General features: G+C 47.6%; 1 protein-coding gene across 1 annotated transcript in view; it reads right to left on the bottom strand.

Moving 5' to 3' along the window:
• Positions 1-12,487: 12,487 nt before the first annotated feature.
• Positions 12,488-19,394, bottom strand: part of LOC104510696 (protein sidekick-1-like) — a gene marked incomplete at its 5' end in the record, with an annotated part of 154,640 nt that continues 147,733 nt past the window's right edge. The window contains 1 exon segment of the mRNA XM_010153029.1: positions 12,488-12,760. Coding sequence (XP_010151331.1) covers positions 12,488-12,760 — 273 coding nt within the window.

Raw genomic sequence — 19,394 nt, 5'->3', positions numbered from 1 at the left:
GGTTGTGGTATTTAGGGGTGGGTTCCCATTTCCCTTTTGCCCCAGCCTTTCTGTTTGCTCTCAGGCGTGCGTTTGCACAAGATCACTTTTGTTATTTGGCTTTAAGCAGCTCAGCGCCCCTCCGAGACACACACACACGGGACCGGCTGCTTTCTACCGGAGAAAGAGGGAAAACGCATTACACATATGGGCAGACGGTGCAATGGAGCCTTTGGCCAGTCCAGCTGCAGCGTATACAAACTCCCTGTGATGGTGGGCGGCTGTGGGGATGGGTCAGGACACGGTCTCCTTTGTCTCATCACATGGGGAAGGGCCACAAGTCTCATCCTCCGTGAAGTCCAGCGCAGTCCCCTTCCCCGTGTCCCCTGAGCCCATCAGTAGACCCGCATGGATGAGGGGGTATGAGACCCAGCCGAGGACCCCACGTGCACATCGTGCTCCCCTGCACCAGGCATCGCTCTTCTGCCTTTGGCACACTTACCTCGAAGAAACCCGAGTGCTTCTGCAATTATCTGCCAGTCAGCACAGGCAGATCGCATGTGGCCATGCCCACACGCCAGCAGCATGTTTTGCCTCTGCCCAAACATTTACTTTGCCTCATAAAACACATGCAGAGGGTGCTGAGCTGCTGGTGGGTCCAAGGGTCACCTCCACACCCACGCGGAAGAGCCAAGTGGCAGTGTTGCCATTTTTGGCAGGACAACATCTCGGATATCTCCAGCTTCACGTGGCTGCAACGTGCTCGATGATTTGTATGATCAGTAGCTGACAGGAATCAATTAACTGGTTTATGGAGGCGCATGCCTGCTTCTTGCTTCCCCAGGCTGCTCCCAGGAGCTGAACCCTGGCAGCATGCTGCAGCAGGAGCATTATTCTCCATTTTACGAGGTCTCCCGCTTATAAGACGCCTTGAAGCAACCATACCCTGGGAGTTATCCTTTATCGTTGCATCCAAAGGCCAGGTCTCCCCCTCACAGGGTCCCATATATCAGAAGGACATCAAGAACTGTGATGAGAGGCAGGAGGAGAAACCAGGTGCTGGGGCAGCAACTCCCCGGCTGGGATTAGCTGCATTTCTTCCCGTGCACAAACCCTTTGATTTTCCAATAACCTCAGCTAACAGCCGTTGTGATTTCTCAGCGGGAAGCGGTTTTGTCGTTCAGTATTTTCTCATCTCTCAGGCAGAAACTGAGGTAAAGCCAGACTTCAGAGGAGAATAAGGATGTTAGCTACCCCTCCAAAAAAGTAAATAAACTGTGCAGCATCCTCACAAGCAAGGAAACTGCTCGTTTGTCCAACATAGGTTTGAGCAATCTACTGCTCTAGAGGTGACGCTCTAAGGAGAAGATGGGATGCAAATCTGTGTTTCACAAAATTATTGCTTTTATTTCCCCTTCTGCTTCAGCTAATAACATATTTAATAGGAGATACCTCCAAGACAGCTGTTAAATCCCACCAGTAAGTCACACCAACGGCCAGTGGCCCTCTCAGTGCACCAGGCTATGGGCATCATTATGTATTAGAAGGCAGAGGTGGTTTACAGTTCTGGTTTATGATTGAACTTGATGATCTTAAAGGTCTTCTCCAACCCAAGTGATTCTGTTTCTAGGGTTAATTACCTGTACCTGTGGAGGACACAGAGTGATCCAAAAGGAATCTTCTCCTCTGAATCATGAGCAGATGTGGGCTCTGACATGGCCCTTCTTCCTGACACCAGCACAGTGCCGTTGCTTTCCCCATTAATTAAAAAAACCCCAAGGATCCTAAAGAGGCTTGTAGGACCCCTGGCCATATACACAGTATGAAAAGACTACATATTCTTATACCCTGGGGACAGGACGAGTGACTTGGTGTGAGCCCTGCTTCCCCCCACGGCACAGTCTCCCCAGATGGTCCCGGACACCCCCGAAGCCATGGTCCCGCATGCCTCCCACGCTGGCCCACTGCCCACCACGTAGTCCATCGCGCCGTGGTGACTCCTGGCGTGTTTGCTCCTGCCACAGCACCCCAGCAACAATCCTGGTCCAATATTAACTGACACGCTATCCACTGCTCCTTATCACAGCAGCGGGAAGGTGCTCGGCTTTCACGCATCGGATTCTCCCCTTGTGTTTGTGTTCCTGTCACCCTGGAGAGCAGCGTCCTTCCACTGCAGCCAGCACCCTGCACTCCCCTATGCCGACAGGGCACAGCTGGCCAAGCCAAGCAGATGTGTGGGGATTCAAAAGCATGGTTCATACAAGCAGGAGGTGATTTGGGCTGTGATATCCGGCCATAGTCACTGGTAGTGGCATAGCTGTAACAACGGGACAGTACATCGTAGAGCGACCAGGGAAATGATGGGGCTTAGGAGATGATATTAAACTTCCAGAGGAGCAGGGTGACCAGTGAAAACCCCTTCTGTTTGTAAGAACTCCCCGAGAGGTGGTGGTACAAAAACTATTAAACTACAGAGTCCTCCCAGAGGAGAGGTTATTCTACCACTGTCTGGCTGGCAGGACTGGAAGAGGCCAAGGGGAGAGAGGTCCTGTGCAGACACAGACCACCCCCAGGGCTCTGCAGCACCCCAGGCTTTGTGTTCAGGGGCTGTATTGTAGAGTCAACGGCTTTCCCTTCCTCCACACGCTATGGGAAAAATCACTGTAACACACAACAGTCTTCTAATGGACACAGCAAAATGTCAGCCTTGTTAAAACACAGGTTTTCATTCACTGATTATCCCATCTTTAAAGTCTCTTCTTATGTTCCTCTCATCCCACAAATGGGACCACGAGCTGTTTGTTTCTGACTCTTCCGTGCAAACCTCGCTCTCAAATAAGCCTCTTGAAAGGACTAAATGGGAAAGCACCAGATGTACAACTTCCTTGAAGAGCTCCAGCAGCCGGGGAATGACCGCGAGCTGGCACCGGTTTCTGCCTTCCCTCTCTCTGAGCCCAAAGCCACGCAGCGCTTCGTGCATGCGTCTCACTGGGACCTCTGCAGAGCAAAACCACCACGTCGCTCCTTTCATCCAGCCACGCTGCTGCATGCTCCTGAAGCGCTGACAGCGGAAACACATCTCCCTTTCTCTCCTCTATAATTTCCGAGAAAGGATGGAAAATGATAAGCCACACCGGCGTTACAGCAGCAAAGCAATTATGGACAGCACGGGGCGGGGGCAGTGCTTGTGCTCTCCCTGTGTGCTCGGACCCCGGCTCCTCCAAGGACAACCTCTCCTTTGCCCATCTCACATTGCACCACAGAACTCCTGTGTCTTTCCACACCTCCCAGCTGGTAGCTCGAGTTCACTTGATGGAGCAACCAGTGCTTTCCAGAAAAGTGAAGTGTCATTGTCACATTTGCAACGACCTCAATTTCTGCCGAGCCACTTCCAAATCAAGAGTTGAGCCAGAAAAACACAAAAATCATGACACAGCCCTGAAGACATCAGATCTAAACACACGACATACAACCCCTTCTACCATGATCCTCTTACCTCCAAACCCACCCTATCTCACAAGGACACATGTTAAAAACAGCCCAGTGGGTGTAACGCATTTTAGAGCCAGGATCTCTCCTGGTCCAGACCCGGCTCTAAGCGTGGCAGCACTGCCCGAAGGCAGAGTTTGGACCATCGCTTCTGTCTCCAGCAGCACCAGTGCCTGGCCTCTGGTTGTTTTTTCCAAGGCACATCCCACTCATGGACTAAGGGCAGGGATAAAGCTGTTTGGCTCGTGATTCATTCAGCATCGTGGGCTCCCTAGCAGTGGTTGCTGGATGTGAGCCATCCCAAGCATGTCCGGGCACAGTCCTTCCCGAGCAACCCAGCAGGTATGGCTGGAGGCTTCTCGCCCAACCTCACTGGGAAGATTTTCTATAGCAACTAAATCCAGGCCTTTGGTGGGCTGGATTAACCCTTACTTGCTTCACGAAAAGGCTTCATGGAAAATGAGCATCTTTTTCTCACCTCTCTGATTTCTTCTGTGGTGCAGAGACAGCTATGGATCAGTGAAAGTGTCTTCATCAATCACCCTGGATGAAGGATTGAAAGGCTGAATCCTTCCTCTGCCACTCCTGTCCATGATGGGGAGTAAAATGTTTCTTAATTTCCATCAGGTTATGGGAGATTTAATCCCAGAGGATACAATCTCCCAGCAGATTAAACCACACTCTCAAATCAATCTGGAAATTTGCCCTGCTTCATCCCAATATTTTCACAGTTGAGCTTCTCCAATGACTCCCATTAGCCCTGCTCCACCCCTGTCCCCCTGCCTCTGGGGTGTTCAGCCCCATCAGATGGAGTTGGTAAAAATTAACTCTCAAAAAAAAAAAAAGTTTGTATTTACAAGCTGAAACTTGTACTGTTGGAATTAAGACTCTAATTAGGTCAGTCACGTTCCCCTGGTAGGGTATGAATGATAGTGCTGGAAAACAGACAATTTATAGAGACCCAAAAATAAATCATCCTGCTGTTTTGTAAGAAAGATGTGTTTTCTTCGCCCTGCACTGAGGGCATTTGCAGTCGAGGCCACTGGGGCACACTGACAGCAGTCACACAAACTGTGGCTTGGTCCCACCGGCCAGGCTGGCCTGTGCCTCAATTTCCTCCCACCAAAAGAGGGATATTAATCCTTCCCAATTTGACAGGGCTGTGGTGAGGTCACCTGTGTTTGTAAGGCATTTTATCACTCTTGGCACCAGGCCCCAAGCTATATTACACGATTTTTTTCCAGGCTTGCCTTTTAGCCTGATCTGCACCGTCTGCTCAGTGCACAAAGCGCAAGCATGGTATGAACTGGGATTATCACGGACCAGGGAGAAGAACAAGCAGCCCATGGCTTCGCCACTGCGTGCAGCGTTGCTTTGCTGGGCTGCGTATGCGAATGAGATCAGCATGAATGGGGCCCTAAATCCCTGGAAGTTGCCCGGTGCAGGGAAGTACCTCTGAGCGACATCACGGGCGTTGGTCGCTTCCTCCCCTGACCCGTGATTGTCACCGTCACACCCCGACAGTCTGCAGATTGCTTGTTTTGCCATGCACAGGCGCAGGTTCTCCGATTGTGCAACTCCCCGGTTCCAGCGCTGCGGCGAAGCTTGCCTTGTGCAACCTGGCAGAATGATGTCAGACTCATCTGATTCAGGATTATCCTCACTCGGTAACTAACAGTGACGAACATGCCAGTTGCCAACCTAACGAAGGTCTCTACCGGCCTGGGAAGCCAGCGGGCCACGTTGCCTCGGCTTAGAGGGACATGCCCTGCATTTCCAAGGAAACAAGACAGCAAAGCAAAAGGACTCCTCTTCTTGGGACACAGTGGAAGCAAACAAAACCCCAATCGAAAACATGTTCAGATACAGTTCCTTTTGATTTTGTGGGAAAGGTAGATTTGAAATTAAAATAATTGTCAAGGCAAGAGGAGGAGAGAATAAAAAAAACCCCAAACCCAAAAACAAGAGGCAGGCTTAAAAAAATGAAAATAAAAGGAGCAAGGCAAAAAATAAATAACCCTAGAGCAAAAACGCAGGGGGAAGAAGAGGAAACAAATGAGACAAATAGCAGGAAAAGGATCAGTAATGAAAGCCCAGATTACTCAATTCAGTCAAGCCATTGCTTGTGCTGTTCAGGGCAGGGCAGGAAGCCAATCTGTTTTCTCTGGTATTGTTTAGGCTACAAATGCCATGGCAGATTTCCCATCCACTCCTGGGTCTATGTCCGTGCTCCACTCCCAACCCGAAAAACATGTGCAGAGGAAACGCACCCGGAGAAGAGCAAGGGCTGGAAGCGGGAGGATGATACGCTTCGGAGCTGAATGACCCCAAAAAAGCACTTCTGCATCTTATGGCAATTTTGCAGAATAATGTCTCGTTCACAAAATTCCACATTGCGAGGATTTTCATCTTCAAAATGGGCACGTTGATACCTCTGGGTTATTACCAGCTACCAGCCGTAGAGGGCTGCCTGTATTTATACAACACTGCATTATTTATAATATCCCTTTCAGGAGCAGGAGAATACGAGTTCTTTCCTTAGCAGTTTGACTTTTTTTTCCCACCCCCTCTCCCACTTGGAAAACATTGATTTCTCACCCTCATTTCTCCCACCAGAGCTGTAGCCGAGCTGACTGCGTTCAGTTTACTTCTGTAGGCCAGATGCTCAGCTGCTGAAAAACACCAACAACCGCCCTGGAAGAACAGAGCTGTCCTGATTTCCACCCCCTGGGACCTGGTCCGGCCTCCCCAGCATCAGCAGGTTTGTGGGAACCCAGTAGCAGCTGCTACAGCACTGCCGGGGAGGACAAACGCGATCTCCGAGGGGGCGAAGGCGTACACGACGGAGGCCCGTTGGGTTTCCATTTCTGAATGGCTTTCCACTCTCCTGGATTAAGGATCTGGAGGAAGTTCATCACTGCCAAATCACAAAGTATTTAAGACTAAACAAATTTTGGGTGGAAACTAGCATTTCAGCTGAAAAGCAGCAAGGGATTGTGTGACTTTACAGTCCAGAACTAACAGCGAGGAATGTCAGCCCACGTTGCGTTTTCACTGCCCTGAGCAGTTAACTCGTGAGCATGCTGGCAAGGCACCCAGGAACTTCTTCAAGCCAAAGAGAAGAAGAAGAGGCTGGAAAAGATGTTTTTTCCCCTTCCCCAAAACAAACGTACCAAGAACACACGCATTTCAAAAAAGGGTTCTTTTAATTAGAAGCAAGTTTGCAAAAGAAGAAGTAACTTTCTCATATAAAATAGTGGAGTGGTGAAGGTGAGGCTAACAAGAGGTGTGGAACGAAAATCCGGGGCAAATCCCCAGGGAGACACTGGAGTAAAAGCAACGATCGATAACCGTACTACACCGAAGGGTAACTCAAACGCAGCCGTGTAAGGTGGCCCTACCCCTAAGCTGATGGGAGGTACCAAACCGGAGGACGGACTCCATTCTGGGAGTGGCCAAGTGCCCAGCGACACACTCACCATGACACCATCTCCTTGCACCTTTCTGCTACCCGCCACCTTCCAGCGCTCCGTTACAGATCCCAGCGCTGCCCAGGGGCGTAACCACATCAAGGGGGAGTGCTGGTGGCACTTCCCAGGTGCCCCACGCGCAGAACGCCACCACGTCACGTTAGCAGAAAGGTTTCATTCCCAGATCTACAGAATCGGACACAAAAGGGAAAATGCTTCGATATAAAGCTCTGTAACCCCATTCCGGTCTCTGTTTCCAGTGACTCAAGCCCCAAGAAAGTGCACAGTGATCGAACAGCATCAAAATCATGAATTGCCTGCAAAGTCCTGAGGCTCCAAGGCCGTTTCAGACGGGCAGGTGGCAGCTTGGAGAAGATGAAATTCTTAGTCAGAGCCTGAATATCTCAATACCTTGTTCCAACATCTCTCGCCTGTCCCATGTGTCACGTGTGTGCTTATCGGTTGTGGCTCTCTACTACCGCGGGCAGCAAACTTCACACCTTCAAGTGCAAGCCAGCTTTGTCTGGGAGGGCTGGGGAGGGGAGAGGAAAAGGAATACGGAAAAACAAAGATCTGAAGGGACTTGCCAGGGGAAGCCGTTTAAGGCCCAACGTTCAGGCGTGGGGTGAAGGTGCTCCTCACTCAAGGGCGCCTTGCCGTAAGCAGGTTTCAGTGGATACACTCACATCGCCGTGCCTGTGGCTTTGTGTAAACACCACAGCAACCTCCCTCTCCCCACATGCCCCCCAGTAACGTCCTGGTGTTGCCACGCATGCCGGCAAAAACCTACAGAAACAACCGAAGGGATGTGATTGAACCAGCAGGAACGCCGGGTGGAACGAGGCTGTTCAGAGAACCACCCGCCCCTCTAGCAACAGACGGCTTTTCCTCTCCAAACACAACCCCTCATTCTGGCTGCGGTTAATAAAGGAGACCACTAAAGACAGGAGGGGTTTTGGGATCATATTCGGTCTTCCATGTCACAGGTTTCTAGGATTTCAAGATTTCGATGGCCCTGCCAAAGGTTGGGGGTTTTTTGTGGGTCTTTTCTTTTTTTGAAGTTTCCTGACAAATTCCTTTTGTAAAACGATTTTTCTGAAACAAGTTGCCCTGCTTATCTGAAACCAGCAAGTGGGAGAAGACATCAGCACTCTGTATGTATAAACAGCTCTCTCCTCCCTTTTTGGAGATCAGATTGGATAATCTTTGGATGACCCAATGGATTTCTTGAGGGAAGCAATGACAAGGACAATAAATGTATCCCCCTGCCAAGACAGACTCGGATATTTATTCTAAACAATTGCTACAGCAGCTTCTGGCAGAGACCTCGGTATAAGCAAGAAAAATGAGATCTCTGCCCATCTGCAAAGCATCACTGGTTTTAACACTCAAAATGAAGAGGGGGAAAACACAATCCTTCTGGGTAATGGATTAGTTTCTTTCTCTGTGCGTTTCTTTTCCTTCTCTCCAGTAATGCCAGCTGCTTCCAAAAGTGGGATCGCTGGCCGCAGTGTGATTCCTTTAGTAAATGCTGACAAAACCCTTCACTCTGTGCTCTCACTTCTCCCTGCCCTCCCCACGAGGGGTTTTCACACGAGTGACTCCCGGGTGGGGAATAAGGAGACTGTCACTGACAAAAGTAACACAGTGCCCTCTCCTGTCCCTTCCCACCGCTGGCACCGGAGCAGCACGGGTCATATATCAGCATCGGAGCATTAGAAGACAGGAATGGAAAATATTCCACCCAGGGGATGTGGGACAAGGTGGGGGACACACCACTTGGGATACGGCCTCTTGGGGGATAAAATCCCCCACTGCCAGAGTTACAGCTCCTTCACTTACAGGCACTTTGGCCTGAGGTTTATGATAGGGACCACCTGAGGCTCGGTGCCGTTGGGAGCGCCAGGAGAATCGCTGATGGTGGTGGCTGGTGTCATCTCAGCCCTGGGTGGGGGGTGAAGACTTGGGCATTTTTTTGTCCTGCAAGAAATCAGATATTTCCATGCCTATTGCATGAAAAATTGGCTCCTATTAAACCATTCCCTGAAATGTCTCCCTTGGTCATTTCACGATGCTGTTTCTATTTTTTAGTAACAGCCACCAAGAGACCTGAGAAACATGGGAAAGTGAATAAATAAATACAAATAAAATATCCTAAGAAGGCATTTTAAATAGAAGCCTTCATTTTTCAAGACTGTTCTAAACAGGAAGATGGAAACAGAGTGGATTTGATGGGTGAAGTTATTGTAACATGACAACTAATGTTTACAAGTCGTATTTCAAGGCTGCGAATCCCAAAGATTACAGCTATGAAATAGAGCTTTCTTGCTAACTAATGGAGTGTTTCCTTCCAGATAGAACAATTTACCTGATATCTGAGGTAAATAAAACCTACCCATTAATCACATTTTACAAACACAGCATGTTAACAAGAGGGCACAGGCATCATACATGTTAGCTACACAGGATCCTGGACAGCGGAACACGCGTCCTGTGCTCATCTTAGGGGTGAGCAGGGCAGTGCACTTCCATGCTCTGCAGCTGCCCAAGTAAAATACACCCACGTGTAAGAAAAGCCAACTCCCAAACAAAACATAACCAAGAGTGACAATAGTGTGGACTGGAATGGAATAAACACCTTTGTTCGGATCAACAAGTCCTAAAGGAATCACACCTAACCCGTTATTTCAGCAGCAGTCAGAAGAAAAGGGCCATCCAGCCAGCTCAGCAGGTCCTCAGCAAGCTCAGGCTTTTTAGTTGCAGATGATTGAGAAAAAAGGAATAGTCTTTTCTTGCTTTGTATAGACCATGCTGCTCCCCGCGTCGTCCTGTCAGTGGACCAGTGGCCACAAAGTTAATTTCCTTTATTTCCCATAGTTTCCTTGCTTTTTTGTTCAGTGTGGTACCAGATCAGCCCCAGGGAGTAACTGCACCTTACACCAATTCAGATCTGGCAACGTTCAGGAGATAGGGAGCTACTCGCACTATGCTTTCCTTCAGAGCAAACTCTTCCGTGTTCAATCCACCCTACACTAATCTACACCCCTAAGTCCTCAGTGGCCCTTGAAAGGCTCCTCCTGTAGCACTACCCCTCACACCTGTTGGATAAGCGCCACTAAAATTCCAACAGCAATGGCATTGCTATGTCACATGTATAAAAACCAAGGTGTTTAAAATATAGTAAACTGATGCAGGAAAGAACAAAGGAGAAAGAAAACAAATCAGAAAGTCACGTAGATAATTTTGACTAAGAAACAAAAAGACTGCAAACAATTTTTTCTCAGTTCAGTAATTAAAGCAAAGTCCATATGGCTTAAGAGAACAGTCAAAGTGCACAGAAGGCAGTGGGTTTTTTGTTTACTTTGCATTCCTCTTCACTGTAAACTCCACGTCATCCTCTTTGGAGCCCCTTCTCCATCCCACATACATCCTATCCAGGTTCTGAGAGGGGGATGGCTCACAGGGTTTTGGCTCAAGCCCGTGTCTTTGCCATCTAATGAGCTGTGGATCATTATCCCAAACTCAAAAGCCCTTAAACACACCCACTGGAGTTTTTGGTTTTGAACTTTTTCTTTCTGGAACCTTTGGAGAGGAACAGCAATCCAGTGCCAAAGCTATCCAGAGTCTGTATGCACCAAGAGCAGCAGCGCTCAGAGGTTCTGAGGTGGTTTGCCTCGTCCAAGAGGCACCGAAAGGCGACAGCAAGGCTGAGCTTGCCCTTGCACCTCACCCGTTCATCTGAGGTGCCACCAGGCTACTCCTAACCAGCCCCCATGGGTAGGAACAGGCAGCCACCATAATCAACACCAGGTTGGTCTCAACAACCTGCCTTGAAGACACCACCACCCAGTGCCACAGCTGGCCTGCACCCCTCCAAAGAGGACAGAGAGGACAATTTGCCCTAGTAACAGTGCCCACATCTGCCCTGATGGGACAGTAGTGAGCAGCAGGACACGGATGTTCCTGGCTGACTTACATCCACCTGGGAGGAAATGTCAAACACTGGAGTGGCAAGGACTTGCCTACTTCCAAATTCACCTTTCAAACTCTTGTGGTAAAAGGTCTGGTGATCCAGGACTGTTGCTGGGTCCAAGGACTGGACTTGGGATTCTTTAAAACCCTTGTGAGTAAACAACCTGCTGCTAAACATGACAGACTCAGGAAAGGGGTAGAAAAGAAGAAAACAAAGAAGGAGCTATACAAAAGGATGGAAAATAAACTAAAAATCCCCTCTCTTCTTTCCAAAGGCTGTAGCTTCAAGTGCACAAAGCAGCCCGTAAACGTGCACAAGGTAATTTGTGACCCCAGTGCTTGAAAAACCTGGTTAGCTTTATATGGAGACACCTTGTTGCTTCTCCCAGATACAAAGCTGAAGAATCAATAAAAGGCACCTGTGGACACCAAAACTCACCCAGTCTGTGTGATGTGTCTTTATACTAAAAAAATTAAAATCAAACAAGCCCAGCTACCGTGTAGTTTTTTACAGGTCAGTAAGCAGCCCTGCAGAGTGGGCGAGAAAGGATGCTCAGCCTGTATTGACAGGGCAGGATAACTTTGATGATCAAAAACTTCATCAATTAGCAGACTCTCTAGCTTTCCACTGCAATTTTAATTAAAAGATTCCTCTGGTTTCCTAGGTTGTGTCCTTTGACTTCTAAAAAATGACCGATTCCAATGGCACATGCAGTCCACGAGGGAGGATTAGAGCCACACCAAAATTAAACTGACCTTGCATCTGAATTCTTCCCACTTGCTTCACCCACTGCTGCCTACAGTGCTCTTTTGAGCTATCTCCCCTTCTAAAGGCCCTGGAGTTGGAATATTTAAAGAATGCAGCAGGTCCCATTTTGAACAAGAAAGAGAAGCAGGTCAGTAATTCTGTATAAACACACCAGTAGTGAGCCTAGAGCAGACACAGTGACACATCTGAGCCTAAGTTGATCAGCCAGTGCTCCTAAGTGCAGAGCAGCAATGAGGAGAGGAGAGAGGAGGTGTCCGCTTTTCACGTAAAAATTTGTCCCTTTTCTGTGTTTTCCTACTTGAGCTTGATGACAGGGAAAAATTAAAAAGAAAAAAAAAAAGAAGAGTAGAGAAAAAGGAAGAAAAAGGAGCCTGGGAGGTTTTATGTTTTCTCTTCCAATCACATCACGAAGTCACTCATTGCACCTAGGGAATTCACCTCCTTGGGAACGGGGGGACATGAGGAGAGAAAGAAAGAGGGAAGAGAAGGGCATGGGAGCTGCTTCCTGAAGCAGTGTTACAAAAAGCGGTTAAAAAACCCCTACTATTCACAAGTGGTTAAAATCATCACTTTTCCGAACTTCTTTTTTTTTCTTCTTTTTTTTTTTAAACAAAGGTTCAGCTCCGTATTTTTAGAGTTGATTGTCTTCAGAAAGAAAAAAACCCCAGCCTCATCTGTGATCCCATCCGTTTCTACCCTGATAGAGAAGTTACCCACAGTTCACCGCACTGGTCACGCATACACAGTCACTGCGACGGGTCCCTCCCGAAGTGCCGCCGGCGGTTCGGCCGGATCCTCCAGCCCCGTCTCAGACGAAGGAGGAAAACCCTGTCACTGGAGTCCGGGAGCCGGGCGCGGGCTGTCCCGTTGGGGTATACACCCCTCCTGAGCTCTGTGTCGTGATGACAGTCTGGAAATAGGGTTCTGTCTCGCTGGCGGCGCACTCTTCGTATCTGTAGGATGCTGGGTGCTTCACCCCTTTCTGCTGCCGCTTCCATGAGTTGTAGTATGTGGGGTCGCTCATATAATGGTTCACAAAGGAGTGCTTTGGCAACTCGTCTTCATAATCCGAGTCAGTGGCCTGGAGCATCAAGGGGAGAAAAAACAAATTTAAAAAAAAAATCAGCCATTAGCATCTACGATGTAGCCTGTTCCACTCTAAATGAAAATAGAGACATGTTTAATATCACCAGCTGACAAAAACTGTCATTTTAGGGTAGGATGGTTTGTACTCCAAGTGTTATACATGCTGGAGTGTAGAAAAGCACAGTGCTGTGGTTAGCCAGGCTGTGCTGCTCGAGGAAGAGTCCCCTGACAAACACTGGCGATAGGAGATGCAGAGAAATCCCTTTTAATTCACTGCAGAACGCTGCGGCGGGAGCTAGGAGTTGCTATTTTGACACAAGATGCAGGGAAATGTACAGACATCATAGGGAAACCAACAGCTTTCAATCACACAATCAACAAGACTGCAATTACGACTGCAACTGAGAGCATCTCCACTTCTGACGCAGGGACGGAAAGGATGTCTTCCCCGCACACACACTGAGGTCAGCCAGACGTGCTGCTGCTTGTGGCGGTCAGAGCAGGCCACCCGCATGGCACTCAGAGTTTGGCTTGCAAGCTCCGTTAAATATTGAAAATTAGTTATAGCACTGAAAGGGAATTAAGCAAAATCAGGTTTTTTTCAAGCAACTGTGTGTGTTCCAGCTGATTATTGGCGGTACAACAAGGCGCACAACCAGCAGCAAGAATAAAGAGTGCAAAATCCGAGAAAAACTGCCAGGCAGGAGAGGATTTCTGGGGATGGCTCAGGCACAGCCCTGTGTTCAGAGTGGATCTTACCCCGTGAAACATTTATGCATGGTGGCTTCAAAGCTCCTATCGATATCGAGCGGGAGCTCTCCTGAGATGTAAGCAGATAGGCTTTTTGCATCTGCCCCTCCTCTGACGTACCGCGGCTGCGATACAGCTGGAGGAATCACAGAGGGCTCGTACACCTCCTCGGAGCACAGAGACCACGGCAAAGCCTTGGCTGTGGTACCCAAGCGCACATTTTCCTTCTGTTCCCACTCGTGTTCCCACCGATAACCCACGTCTCATACAGCATACAAACATTTACCCAGTCATTTCCACAACTCCTGCCTTCTGCAAAATCTCTGGTTTAAGCATGCAAAATCTTTTATTCCTTGTCCCCCCCACCCCACCTGGATAATCTGCCGAGCTGATTCTAAAGGTAATTAAATAGCAAAGTAGTACTGCCTAAGACGTATGGGAGAGACGGGTAAGTGTAGCTTGTAACTGTTAGTTGCTGCAATTAGTTTCAAAAGGTTGGTATCGTTCTGATCTATGACACCACACAGCAAACACACATCCTTCTTGATCCTGCCTGCCACACAACTAGTCTCTCCTCCTCTAAAGCTCCTTTTTAATGGTCTCCGAAGAACAATCCTCAAATGCCTTGCGAACCATCGTTTGAAAAGGGCATCGCATCCATCATCCCACTTCTTTGCTTAGATAGCTGCTTCGATACCATTTTGTGCCCATTTTCCAGCACAGAGGGTGATGGACAGAGCTGAGAAATTTATCTAAGAGTTTTTCCAAAAGCCTGAGCAAAGCAGCTTTTTACAGTTTTGCAAAATTTCCCTTCTGCTATTACCCATGCTTTGGCTCTTCCAGAATTATGTACCGTTTGATTATTTTAAGAATGCAAAGCTTCAGGTGCCTTGGCACATAATTAATATTACAACAAAACCCTAGCAGCATTTAATAATTATTCCAGAAGGAATTCAGCAAGTCTGTCTCCTAGAAAAATGCTCCTTTGCACCAGCTGCCAGCCTCAGGAAGCCAACACCCAACTCCCTCCAAGGACCTTCCCAAAGAGGTGGTTTTTGCAGCATGCCTGGAATATCCCCAGGTTTGGTCCACTTCGCAGGCAGTGGGTGCAGAGAGCAGCTCCAGCGTCTTGGCATGGCTGCGGGGAACATCCTGCCGACAGTCCCTGGCTCCTTCTGAGATGGGTTCCAACAGAAGTGCCTCCGATGACTGCAGAGGTGGCAGCAGGCAGCGATAGATCGGACAGGCTGGTCCTCAGCTGCAGACGCAACTGATTTTACCTGCAGACGAAGGGATCCTCAAACCCGATTTTTCCCTGTTCTTATCAGGAATCAAGGTGTTGCACTTTGCACCAACCTATGTCTCCACACATGATGCTGCAGCTCCGCAGTCTAACGTTAAGGTAAAAAGTGCCTGGGAAGCTGGAGGATGATGTAGGTGTCCAGAAGAAAAGTCTCTACATCCTGAGCAGAGGCAGATGGTTATGGACCACGCACCACAAGTACCACTTGAAAGTGTGAACTCCTCTAGCTGTCATGGATGTGCTCCCTCCATCAAAGGCACAACGCAACCACTGCCCTCGCTACGTCTCCTGACTCCTTCCCCAGTCCACAGTCACTTTTACTGTCTCCGACACGCGTGGCCACCCCAGAAAGAAGCAAGCCCCTGCTGAAAAGATGGATCACAGCTGAGTGTCATAAGCATAAGGAGAAAATACCCACAAACTTCTAGTGGCTCCTTACTGGTCATCCTGATGTCTCCACGGACGTATAGAACATAAAGACAACAAAAAGGCTGGCACATCTCAGCAGAAATGCTGAGAAGAAGCTGTATCCAGAAGACACGACTTGATAGGTATAATACTACTGATGCAGCCACTTGATTTCTGTCCATCGCTAGCAGAAAAATACTCACCCACAAAACTAATATAATTTCTGTACCTAAGCCAAGTTCTTTTGAGATTGCCAGAAGTCAACATAATAAAGAGAATACTGGGAACACTTTTAGATGGGCTGCTGCCATTTGAAATACAGTGTCCCTTGGACTTGCCATGAACAGAAAGAGGGAATTTAAAACAATACCATCTGCTGATAATCTGTCTACTAATTATTCCATTACATCAACTGAAAGAGAACACTAATTTGGTGTATATAAGGTCAGTACCTTTTCAGAAGCAACTCTCAAGAAGCATATATAACTGCACTAACTCCAGCCTTTCACCTTCATTAGCACTGATGCTGGAAAGGATAACCTACTTGTCAGTGTCGATACAAGGTGTTTTCTTTGTGTTTCCATCAGATAAAGACAGGAACTGACTATTCCACGTTTCTAAAGTATCTTCTAAGGTCTGAGCAAGGTACTCATAACCACCCTTGCCAGCAAGGAATTCTTCAAATTGCCATCCCACATCGCTCTCTGCCATGATGCAAATCAAGGAGTCGCAAGACAAGCCTGTTTTGCGTGACAATACAGACAGCTTATACTAGAGGATTACTTTTTAGTGGTTTTTAAACTATTGAGTAAATAGAAATGCTGCAGGGCTTTTTGCTTTGTTTTCAGTTTTCTCCCTCCAGTGCGACTGTGGCTTTGTTACCTTGGAAACCTCCATGGGCTGGGGCGTGATTGGGTGTGCGCTGACATTACAGACTGTCAACCGAAGGTGAATGGATGACTATGAAACAACAAATGCAGTAAATGAGAGGCCATTTAGGTATTTCATTGACAGCAGGACATGCAATAGTGCTGTTCAGAGGCAAGTCAGTGACCAGACTTGGCTAGTTTTGTCAATGAGAAATTTGAAAGCAGTTCTTGTTTTTTTAAAGTGCCTGCAAGAGAAACAACCTTACGAGATTATTTCTAAAAACATAGATGGCAGCAGTTTCTTTTGGTTGACACAAAATGAATATGCTGTAAAGGAGAGAAGGTAACTTGGTAGGCAAACAGATTTCTCTGGACGCGGGAACCCTTGCTTATTCAACGTGTCACCTGCAGCTGGTTTCCACATGGTGCCCAACTCGTCAAAATGGTTGGAGAACTTGAACGGAAACAAGTTAAACCATATTCCCTATTAAGTGTTAAGTGGAAATTTACAGTGTCTTCCTAGAGAGCTGAGAAATCAAGTCAGTCAGACTGTGGAGAGCAGCTGGGAAGACCAGAGCATCGCCAGCATTCAGCACCGACTGATAATGTGTGCAATCTGTGAGAATATTAACTGAAAACTGTTTTTCAGAGACCACAAGGACATGTGAGAAGGAACACACACACACCACCCTCCCCTCCCCTCAAACTGCTCTGCCATGGCTGGATGACATCACAGACATATCATCAAATTTCTGTACATGATGAACACCAAATTTTCTCAGATTATCTGTCCAGAGCCTCGTCCACTTGACTCATTATCTAAAAGGCTATTATTATTAATCATTTAGAAATTACACTCTTAGCACTCTCCTGCTCCATACCTGCCAATTAAACTACTTTAACCTCATTAACAGTACTGGTGCTTGGCTTTCATGACATGGAGTAAGTTAACCACTTGATTTATGAATATTAAGAGTACTGCTTGGTCTGCTTGATTTTCTCTTTGTTTCCCTCTTGCTCTCCTCATTGGGAGGGGGCTTGGAGGAAGGCTCCCAGGCAGCGGTGTTGTAAGTACAGTCAGCCAGCCCAAGAGTTTCTTGCAGACTTCTTCATGTTCAGTAAACCCCACGAGACTTGAAGCCGGTGAGCTTCCTTCTTTTCCATATAAAATCTTGATACCTCAGGCAACAGGGGTAGGACTAAACAGCAGCCAGATGACATGTGGGTTGAAAGCAAAAGCACAGTTTTTGGCCCTGCCTGCCCTTACGTGTATCATATTAAGTGGAATGTGAGATCCACGCAAAGATGTGTTAGAGAAACACAGCATCAGGACTCCCTTTGCTGCAGAGGGCCAAACCTGTGTAGAGTGCTTATATAAACAATGTCTTTAACTCTTCATGTAATGGGAAAGATTTCTGCCTGCTAAGAGGGATGGAAATTCTGAAATGCTTGGAGAACAGCTTGTCTGTTAAGATCTCCATCGAGAATAGAAACAAAAAGAACAGAAAAGACAAACAGGAAGAGCTAATAGGTACATGAATACTTGAAAAGAGAGCGGTCAAACATCCATACCTAACTCTGCCCCAACCCACCCTCCCCTCCTGTCTGTACCAGAAAACGTAAACAGCATTTTCAGGCTGATCAAAAGGCAGCATCTCCTATTGCTGCCTCTACTGGGAGCCTATTAACATTTCATGCCTAAAAGCACTCCCCACCACAGAAAAACCCCAAGCATCAAAGACATTATACAGAAGGGCTGCATATCTAAACCCCAAGGAAAAGCAGGAGGCACATTTTAGTCACATACTCACATGCACACACAGATTCACAAAACCACTAGAATCTCAACTGAGACCTTCAGGCTCAACTGCAACGCACAGTAAATAAATAATATTAATAATAGCCTGAGAAAAAAAAGCAAAAATCACTTTCTTCGATGCTGTACAAACAGTGCCTATAGAAGGCAGTAATGACACCCTGCAAGTCGACTTTTGCGCATTACCAGGAAATACCACATGGGGCATTGAAATTAATGTCAAAAGGTGCCAGCGCTAAATTCATGATCATGCTCAGCAAACTGTTCTAATGACAGGTTTAATGCTGGGTTGTTACAGTGACATGACCAAAGCACTATGGGTTTAATCTGGAGGGTAACGCTTGTGCATTGCATAGACAGCAGCTTGAGCTACACCAAGGAAACCTGCCTGCACGACGGGTCGGCCACAGGGCAGCACAAAGCAGCAAGCTGTCCGTGGTAATTAACAGGAGGTGAGAGCTAGGTAGCCAGGAAAAGCAGCTGCAGCTGCAGGTGCAGAAAAGCTACAGATGAAAACTGTCATCTTCTTTCACTACTTGCTGCTCTTGATTTATTCTTGCTAGAAGGGTCAGGTTTGGAGTGGTTTGGCCCACTGCTCTCTTCTTGCACTGTCAGTTCAGATTCATCAGTACCTCAGCTGACAACACACGATTTAAGAGACAGATTTACCTTTCTGGATGTCCATTCAAGTCTGTCTATTCACCCCTGGCCTTCGTTCAGCTTTTACAGACCACAAGCATGCACTTTCTTCTTAAAGGGGAAGTAAGACACATGACGGAGCACTGCCAGATGGATAATGCTGGCATACACCCACCTTCCTTGGAAAACAGTCTAAAGGTAATCCAAGCCAAAGTTTCTTCTTGAGTTGGACTAAGGCTGCAGGCTGGGGTGTTCAGAAACCTGAACGCTGGGCTCTCACAGCCATGGCCATGTGCTCCCTGGCAGGTTACTCACACCCCAGTTACACCCCCCGTAGTTATCACCACGCAAGACCACTCTTCTGAATCCTGGTGTTTGCTGTGGCTGTCTAGAAAAGGCACTGTGAAAACTTCAAACCACATCCCATGCTTCAGTCAGTGCAACGATCCAAAGTGTGTCCCACCTGCAACGTCATCCTGACAGTAGCAGCAGCTAGATGGTTATTTTGCAGCATATATCTACATTTTCCCAAAAGTGCTCCGAGTTTGCAGTCGCCAGGCAGAAGGGGATGTGCAGCCCCTTCCAACAGAGGCCAGCACACACACAGGCTGACTGATTGCACTTGCCTTTCTACGTAACACTGGAAAAATGTGAGTATCTGCCAAGCCTAGGTCAAGAATCTGCCCTGGCTGGGTCCTGCTTGTAATTTTTTCCTTTGACATTTTAATTTTAAGATGTAATGTGAACAGCCTGGTGAATTGGACATTTTAAAGTCCCCAAGACAGACAATGACACAACATTTTAATGCAGGTATGGGATTGGAACGTCAACACTTGCCAGGGTT

The sequence above is a fragment of the Eurypyga helias genome, unplaced genomic scaffold (genome assembly GCF_000690775.1).
Source record: "Eurypyga helias isolate BGI_N326 unplaced genomic scaffold, ASM69077v1 scaffold5436, whole genome shotgun sequence".
In the NCBI taxonomy this organism is placed as follows: domain Eukaryota; kingdom Metazoa; phylum Chordata; class Aves; order Eurypygiformes; family Eurypygidae; genus Eurypyga; species Eurypyga helias.
Note: the sequence above shows the minus strand (reverse complement) of the source record. Positions and strands in the feature narration are given on the sequence as shown.